Source organism: Bidens hawaiensis, unplaced genomic scaffold (assembly GCF_021521415.1).
Source record: "Bidens hawaiensis isolate Kalapana, Puna unplaced genomic scaffold, B.hawaiensis_p1.1 tig00026014_1, whole genome shotgun sequence".
NCBI classification, from domain to species: domain Eukaryota; kingdom Viridiplantae; phylum Streptophyta; class Magnoliopsida; order Asterales; family Asteraceae; genus Bidens; species Bidens hawaiensis.
In genome coordinates, this window is record NW_027494190.1 from 180,161 (window position 1) to 189,720 (window position 9,560).

At 35.2% G+C, this 9,560-nt stretch overlaps 2 protein-coding genes and 1 pseudogene across 2 annotated transcripts; all 3 read left to right on the forward strand.

Moving 5' to 3' along the window:
* Window positions 1-428: 428 nt before the first annotated feature.
* Window positions 429-1,736, forward strand: LOC143572810 (putative F-box protein At3g24700; annotated as a pseudogene).
* A 1,743-nt stretch (window positions 1,737-3,479) lies between these two features.
* LOC143572812 (uncharacterized) lies at window positions 3,480-5,105 on the forward strand. The gene is made up of 2 exons (XM_077057862.1): window positions 3,480-4,729; window positions 4,835-5,105. Exons 1-2 carry the CDS (start codon window positions 3,480-3,482, stop codon window positions 5,103-5,105), a joined length of 1,521 nt encoding a protein of 506 aa, XP_076913977.1.
* LOC143572813 (uncharacterized) lies at window positions 5,106-7,311 on the forward strand. Its single transcript, XM_077057863.1, has 4 exons — window positions 5,106-5,623; window positions 5,729-5,941; window positions 5,983-6,435; window positions 6,513-7,311. Exons 1-4 carry the CDS (start codon window positions 5,106-5,108, stop codon window positions 7,309-7,311), a joined length of 1,983 nt encoding a protein of 660 aa, XP_076913978.1.
* Window positions 7,312-9,560: the final 2,249 nt, after the last annotated feature.

The following is a 9,560-nucleotide window of genomic DNA, read 5'->3' on the forward strand; positions in this document are numbered from 1 at the left end:
AATCGTTTGTGTTTTATTAGAGTTTGCCGGAATCGACCTTTTAGTTGTTAGTATGTGGGGCATTGCAAATTAGAATAGGTGTTGGAAATTAAAATAAAGGGTAAATGAGTAATTTGATATAAGGGGAAATATGTGATTATACTTTTAACATTGGGGATATATATAATTCAATAACTTAATGAGGGGAAATATGTAATTCTCCCATCTTTCTATGTGTCTATACGAGAACTATATTTTACTTTGCATAATATTTTCATGTCTTATATCATGTTGTTTGTCTTCTCCGTTAGCCTAAAATCTTCTCTATTATCCTAAAATCCTCTCTGTAACACAAAATGAATGCAAACTTCTATTAGCCTAAAATCTTCTCTGTTATGTCATAATTAATAGATATAAGGTGTCTACACTAGCTAAACCAAGGTAACACCATGGTTGACCTTTCTATTGAAATAATCATGTTCGAGATATTAACAAGGGTGCCAGCTAAGGTTGTCGGCCATGCGCAATGTGTTTGTAAGGAATGGTATGCCCTACTGTCAACACAGGACTTTGTAAGGATACATAGTTCCGTTCCCGCTCGTTAGTTTCATCTAATCAGAGAATTCTCTTAATTGGTGACCTATCATGCTCTGTTCTACCAGTCACCTTTCAGTCTGGTATTAATGAGCCAAGCACCATCATTTCTTTTCCATTCAATGCCCAATTTAATGACGTCTCCATTCAATGCCAGCTAAGGTTGTCGGCCATGTGAAATGTGCTTGTAAGGAATGGTATGCCCTACTGTCAACACAGGACTTTGTAAGGATACATAGTTCCCGCTCGTTAGTTTCATCTAATCAGAGAATTCTCTTAATTGGTGACCTATCATGCTCTGTCCTACCAGTCAACTTTCAGTCTGGTGTTAATGAGCCAAGCACCATCATTTCTTTTCCATTCAATGCCCAATTTAATGACGTCTCTATTCTTTCAAATTTGGATGGATCGTTGTGTGTTTGGTTGAATCATACAACTGAGCTGCTTCTCTGGAATCCAATCACAAATGCATACAAGAATTTATCAACAGCTGATGGCCATGGCTTCTTTGAAGATATTGCTGATGCTATTGGTTTGTTCATTGACGCTTACGATGATTACAAGGTCTTGCATATGAAGCGTGCAGGTGGTGTACTTAGTGTATATGTCTATTCCAGAAGAGAAGACTCTTGGAGAAACATACCTTTCATAACAAGACCAGAGTACATAAGTCGAAATTTCTATTGGTCGCCTGGTACTTCATGTGGTAATACTCTATATTTCACTGTTTGTGATTGCTGGGTTGGAGGTAAAAATGTGGTAATTTGTTTTGATGTTAAGTCAGGGCAGTTTAAGGAGATAAGCTTTCCAAGAGGTCCTTCAAAAGGTATTTTTCGGGGAACTTTAGTGAGTGTAAAAAACCATCTTCACATGTTTCTTACCACTGGCCTAGCTGAGATGTCAACTGACTTGTGGATGCTACAAGGGGAGCATTGGATTAAAGTCTTCTCATGTCCTCCAATCCCCCCATATCACTGTCATTATGGTGCTCTATAACACATTATATGACAAATGGGTTAAGTTGGTTTGTGATGACTAATCGAGAGAAGCTTTTTGAAATCGTAATGAACATAAAGCCCTTCGAATGTTTTTATCCGGTTACTTGGTTCCATGGTTATAAGGGTGTAGTGTTTTTCGAGACCGTTGTTTCACCAAGTCTTTAGTTTGAGTTTCCCTTGATATTTAAATTTTATATTTTAATGCTTTAAGAAGTTTGTTTTTTTTTTCTTTTTCATTACTATTAGACTATAAATTGTCTATAACAATTATTATTTTTATTTAATTTACAAGGCGTTTATCAATTTACAATGACTAATGGACAACCAAAAAAGTCAGCTGAAAAACGTAAAGAGTATAATAGACAATATTATTCTTCTCGCAAAGAAAATAACAAAATATCGAAAGTTGGTATTGGCGATGTCTCCCAATGTGATTCATCAATACATTCAACACAAAGGACACCGTTAAGAATTTTACAACCCAGTGGTAGTCGAATGACACAATTGCCAAAAGAGAATGTGTCATGCAGTTTGACTGAAACACGAAAGGAATACCATGTACGATATTATGTTGCACGCAAAGAGAATCACATTCCATTTACACAAACTCTAACCAATGATAGTACGCCGTCAACCACACTCTCCTCTGTAATTGACGAAGTCATGCCTGAAATATCACGAGGTTTCTATTTATTTAGCAAAGCTTTATTTATTACGCTTGACATCTTATAAGTTACTTAATCCAACAAATTTATTAGGTATTCGAATTCAACCAAGCAAGATGAAATTGGAAACGTGTTTAGGCAAAACATATGTGCTTATAACACCAATTTTTCTTTCGCCTCAATGGGTGTGACACTGGATGATTCATTGAACAATATGAGAGATGGTGTATACACGTTCCGTGCACATAAAGGAATTTATCACAATATCAACCAATTAGTTTCACGGGATGTAACACCTAGGTACCTTCAATTGTATTTTTATGGTCCTGATACTGATTTAATCATAGACTCCAATGGCCAAACCTTGATAAAAGTATCACTACAATGTTGACACGTGTTCTTTCTGCAAACCTATATGTTAAAACATTTCGAAGTCTTTCAGAACTAGAACCTCTGGACAACTATAGAGTCAGTTTAAATGCTTCAGTTGAGCTTGACCAAAGGGTGTACAACCGACCAACCACATCGAAGGTTGCTGGTATTTGGGTTGAAGGTAATGACAATATCACTTCGTACAAAAGAAGTATTGTTGTGTACAGTAGGTCTGAGCATACCTAGACTATTCAGCCGTACTTTGGTTGTTACGATCCATTGTCATATCCCCCTTTTTTCCCTAATGGTGAGTTGGTTTGGCATCCTAACATACCACGTCAAGGAGTATCAATAAATGAAGTTCATAACAATCACAACAACATCGATGAAGAAACTGAAGGTGCAAACAATTTAAATATCTTTTTTTAAGTGAAGATTATAAATAATACCCCAACATGTATTATTTTAATTGATCATTTTTTTATCGTAATCATTGTTCAGCAGCTAACACACGAAGTGGTAGAACAACTGTGGCTATGCGAGAGTACTAGTGTTACAAACTTCAAATTCGTTCTATGGAGAACGTGCTTTTGTTTGGTGGTAGATTGTTACAACAATTTGTTGTCGATGTTTATATAAAGCTTGAGACGTCACGTTTACAATTTTGTGAACGAAACCAGACTAAGATAAGAGCAGATTTGTACCAAGGAATTGTGGATTGAGTCAATGCTGGCGAGGCTCGTCCAAGCAGAGTCGGAAAACGGATTGTGTTGCCTGCATCTTTCATTGGAGGGCCTCGCGACATGCGGTGCCGGTTTATAGATGCGATGACCATAGTTCAAGATGACGGAAGCCTGATTTATTCCTAACAATGACGTGTAACCCTCAGTGGCCTGAGATATGCGATCATTTAAAAGTTGGTCAAACTGCACAAGATCGTCCAGACCTTGTTTCAAGAGTTTTTCGTTCCAAATTAGAAGATCTTAAGGAAGAACTATTTAAGAAACATCTCCTTGGAAAGGTGAAGGCGTATGTTTATGTCATCAAGTTTCAAAAGTGTGGTTTGCCGCATGCACATTTTCTTATTATCATGAACTCGCAACACAAAATCAATAATCCAGACCATTATGATAAGGTCGTGTGTGCGGAAATTTCTGACAAACAAAGGCTTCCCAAATTGCACGAGCTTGTTGTCAAGCACATGATTCATGGTCCTTGTGGGCATTTACGAACAAACAACCCTTGTATGCAGAGTGATCCTCAAATATGCCGCTTTCGTTATCCTAGGCAATTTAATGAAAAGACAGCCCAAGGAAACGATGCGTATCCATTATATCGAAAGAGAAATAATGGAGTAAATGTGAATGTACGAGGAAAAATGCTTGATAATAGATGGGTTGTCCCGTATAACCCAAGGCTTTTGATGATGTTCAATTGCCACATGAATGTCGAGGTTTGCTCAAGTATAAAATCAGTGAAATATTTGTTTAAGTATGTTTACAAAGGACATGACAAACAGGTTATTCAAATTGATCCGGATGACCAAGAGGTTGTTATTAATGAGATAAAGAGATTTCAAGATGCACGTTATGTATCGCCCCCAGAGGCTATGTGGCGTATATTTTCTTTCACTCTTTCACAAATCTATCCTGCTGTTTTGGCCTTACAACTTCATCTCCCTAATAATCAGATGGTTAGATTTAGAGATGACGATGTAATGTGTGAAATTGTTGATAGGGAGAGAGATAAGAGAACCATGTTGACTACATATTTTGAGACAAATAGATTGGATGAAAAAGCAAGGCAATATTTGTATAAAGATTTTCCGAAACACTTCACATGGAATGGTAGCACACGTCGTTGGAATCGCCGTTTACATAAAGCACAAAGAGGTCGCATTGTATCCGCTAATCCAGCTGAAGGAGAAAGGTACTATTTACGCCTACTATTGTCAAATGTTAAAGGGCCTACTTCTTTTGATGATCTTTGCACAGTTAATGGTGTAAGGTACACGACATTTCGAAAAACAGCACTTGAGATAGGCTTAACAGAGAATGATGAAAGTTTATCGCAATGCCTCGCAGAAGCCTCTGTATATCAGTTTCCCAAGGCTCTTAGAAGGTTATTTGCGACTATAATGATTTTTTGCGCGCCTGGAGATGTTTGAAAGTTATGGAATGACCACTTTGATTCACTATCTGAAGATTATCGGTTACATTGTCAAAGTGTCGAACGGGTTCAAAATATGGTTCTTATTGAAATTAGGACCTTTCTACAATCTATGGGTAAAGATATTAATGAGCTCAATTTTCCAAACATAACAGAAGATGTTAACTCAGAACATGTAGGTTATCGCGAGCTACAAGAGGAGTACGGGATAGTTGTGGAAGCTGACCACTTACGTGCCAAAAATGATCTTAATCATGACCAAAAAGTTGTGTTTGATGAGATCATGAGGCACGTGGATAATGATTTACCAGGTGTGTTCTTTATATAGATGGTCCAGGTGGAACGAGAAAGACATTTGTGTACAAAGCTTTGCTTGCTGAGGTTCGTTCTCGTGGTCTTATCGCTCTCGCAACAGCTGGTTAGATTTAGAGATGACGATGTAATGTGTGAAATTGTTGATAGGGAGAGAGATAAGAGAACCATGTTGACTACATATTTTGAGACAAATAGATTGGATGAAAAAGCAAGGCAATATTTGTATAAAGATTTTCCGAAACACTTCACATGGAATGGTAGCACACGTCGTTGGAATCGCCGTTTACATAAAGCACAAAGAGGTCGCATTGTATCCGCTAATCCAGCTGAAGGAGAAAGGTACTATTTACGCCTACTATTGTCAAATGTTAAAGGGCCTACTTCTTTTGATGATCTTTGCACAGTTAATGGTGTAAGGTACACGACATTTCGAAAAACAGCACTTGAGATAGGCTTAACAGAGAATGATGAAAGTTTATCGCAATGCCTCGCAGAAGCCTCTGTATATCAGTTTCCCAAGGCTCTTAGAAGGTTATTTGCGACTATAATGATTTTTTGCGCGCCTGGAGATGTTTGAAAGTTATGGAATGACCACTTTGATTCACTATCTGAAGATTATCGGTTACATTGTCAAAGTGTCGAACGGGTTCAAAATATGGTTCTTATTGAAATTAGGACCTTTCTACAATCTATGGGTAAAGATATTAATGAGCTCAATTTTCCAAACATAACAGAAGATGTTAACTCAGAACATGTAGGTTATCGCGAGCTACAAGAGGAGTACGGGATAGTTGTGGAAGCTGACCACTTACGTGCCAAAAATGATCTTAATCATGACCAAAAAGTTGTGTTTGATGAGATCATGAGGCACGTGGATAATGATTTACCAGGTGTGTTCTTTATATAGATGGTCCAGGTGGAACGAGAAAGACATTTGTGTACAAAGCTTTGCTTGCTGAGGTTCGTTCTCGTGGTCTTATCGCTCTCGCAACAGCTTCATCAGGTGCTGCAGCTAATAATATGCCAGGAGGGAGAACGGCTCACTCTAGAATCAAGATTCCTATTAATCTTGATAACAATTCAATGTGCAACATCACACAACAAAGTGGGGCTGCTGAACTAATTAAGTTATCAAAAATAATCATTTGGGATGAAGCATCGATGGCAAAACGCCAAGCAATTGAGGCGGTCGATCGAACATTGCAAGAGATTATAGGCGTTAGACTCCCATTTGGTGGAAAGATAATGATTATGGGAGGTGATTTCAGACAGGTGTTGCCGGTTATTAAACGTGGCACTCGAGCACAAATTGTAGACTCCAGCCTACGAATGTCGCCTCTTTTGTATGTGACTAAAAAGATGCGGTTGACCGTAAATATGAGAGCACTAATGATCCGTGGTTTTCTAATTTTCTTTTAAGAGTTGGAGATGGAACCGAAGAATCGATCGAAGAAAGCTTTATTCGCATACCTGATGACATGACTATTCCATGCACCATCCGAGAAAACTCTATAAAAGAACTAATCAATGCCATCTTCCCTTTAATACAGAGTAATGTCTATTCTCCGGATTATATAATCTCAAGAGCAATATTATCAACAAGAAATGAGAGTGTTGACGAGATTAATGATCAAATGATTGACATTTTTCAAGTTGAAGAAAAAGTTTACTACAGCTTTGATGAAGTAGAAGACGATCACCACAACTTGTATCCGATCGAGTTCTTAAACTCACTAACTGTGAGTGGTTTACCGCCTCATAAACTTCGACTAAAAATTGGATGTCCCATAATATTGTTGCGGAATATCGACCCATCAGATGGTCTATGTAATGGCACAAGATTGATATGCAATGGTTTCCAGCACAATGTTATTGATGCAAAAATAGCCGTTGGTCAACACATAGGAAAAAGAGTGTTTTTGCCAAGAATCCCTCTTTGTCTTTCTGAAGACGACATGTTCCCATTCAAGCTAAAAAGAAAACAATTTCCCATTCGACTTAGTTTTTCCATGACCATCAACAAAGCTCAAGGTCAAACCATTCCGCAAGTCGGTGTTTATCTTCCGGATTCTATATTTTCACATGGCCAACTTTACGTGGCATTGTCAAGAGGGATATCACGGGAAAATACAAAGGTAGTACACCCTGTCAAAGATTTTAGACGAGACAGGGTATACACCTCAAATGTTGTCTATCGAGAAGTATTACGTGATGAATGAACTACATGTGTACTAAAATGTAGGTATGCTAATAGATTTTATGCTTAACTTTTTATATTTTTGAATATATTTTGAATACATTTTGAATGCTTAACTTTTTATATTTTTGAATATATTTTGAAACATTTTGAGTTTATTGTTATTCTTTATTCATTGCTAGCAAAAAAAAAAAAATAAACGGTAATACATAAATCTATTCTTTACAGCATACTAACCTACTCATTTTTCTCTAACATAAATTAGAAATCGCTACCATGGATGAAACAAAGAAGAATTCAGAAGAAATGTCAAGTATCAATTTATCATCTATACTAAATAATAACAATTTTTAAGTTTGATAAAACAAATATGAGAGGCTAAATATTATTTTTTTTCCAGTGCCCAAAACTACTGCAGTAAATGTGACAGTTAAAGATGAGAAGAGAGAAGAAATTCACGAGGTTGTTGTAGCAGTCAAACAAGAAGCTACTAATACCGATTGGGATGAAGAATGGTGGTTGAACCATGCAGATGAGGTAGTTGAGATGTGTAAGGCGTAAGTTATCTTATCAAAATGCAAGCAGCTGACATGAGGATGTTTATTTTTAAATTGTTATATTTATGACTTATGTTTTCTTATTCGTGTGTTGGTTTATTACATTGAAGTGATGTTTATGACTTATGTATTTTCTTATTCATGTTTATGTCTTTTTACTTAATTTAGTTATGCAACGCTTATAACATAGATCAACCACACCAATGTTACAAATAAGGATACTAACAAAAGTATTATATAATATCTTTCGAGAGGGTTGATAAACTAACAGAAAACGAGTATCATATTGTAAATTAGCGCCGCGGCGGCATCGCGCGGGGTTTCGTAATAGTATATATATATATATATATATATATATATATATATATAGGGAGATGATCATGAGAGAAATCCATTTTATGAAGAGAACTAGAGAACTAATAATGAAGTATTTTTAATTTAATTAAAAAAATATTTTTAAAATTTTTTCTCTTTCATCCTTATATGTTGTTATTCTTCACCACAAAAAAAAAATATAAATAAAAAAAATTAACGAGTAATGCATGTAATACACCGACTTTTTTAATAATGCATATGTGCAATAGTGTGTATTTTGATATTTGAAATAATGTTGAATAGCATATATATAGTTGTTTGTATTGTTTATTTGCAATAGTGTTATTTATATATAAAAATTAAAAAAAATCGATATAGTGCATATGTGCATCAGTGTTGTATTACATATATGCGATAATGTGTTTTGCATACAATTATTAGTGTCGTATTTGCATATATTCAATAGTGTGTATTGGATAATGCAATTGTGTTGTATTATATGCAATAAAACACTATTGTATATATGCAATAGGCATTAATGCACATATGCACTACAGTACTACACCGACAATGTTTTTTTTTAGTATCAATATCATCTTATTAGAATGAGGAAAGAAAAAAAATCGCAAAATAATTTTTTTAAATAGTTAAAAATAATTATTTACTAGTTTTCTAGTTTTCTCTTTAAAAGGAGTTCTCTCTAGATCCCACCCATATATATATATATATATATATAGGGGAAGGTTATACTAAAAAAGGGTAGTTTCCTAGGAAGACTAGGAATAAATCATAGCCATTTGATCATGTTATTCAATGGTTGAGATTTAAAATTACCAAAACCGACATAATTTCCTACAATTACTCTTTCACCACTATAACCGACATAGTTTCTTAGAATTGTGCTTTCACCATATGTTGTAATGCCACTTGTCAAAAATATATTGGTTCTTACCATTCTTAGGAAACTCTTTCTTTTTATTTGAACCATTTTCTATATATATATATATACTAGGTTAGTGACCCGTGTAACACACGGGTTGAAGAAAATTTGATCGAATAATAATAAACAAAAGTTAGATAAAATTAAATAAAGTAAAAAAAGAAAATTTTAAACTAATAAAATAAATTAACAATTATTGTACTACATAAGAACAACAATAGAAAAAAAACATAATCGTAATTATCTACATTCCAATAAATTAAAAGAAAACGATTATCCATACCACAATTCACCTTCACCTTCGGGGAAAACAAATGATTTCTTTAAAAAAATACAAGGAAGAAAAATCTATTGTCATCATTCCTAAAAATTATATTCAACAAAAGTAACTTTATTGAACCAGGTTCAGGTTCAGGTTCAGTAGTAGGAAGTTGGTATTGAAATTGTACTAAGCTAAGC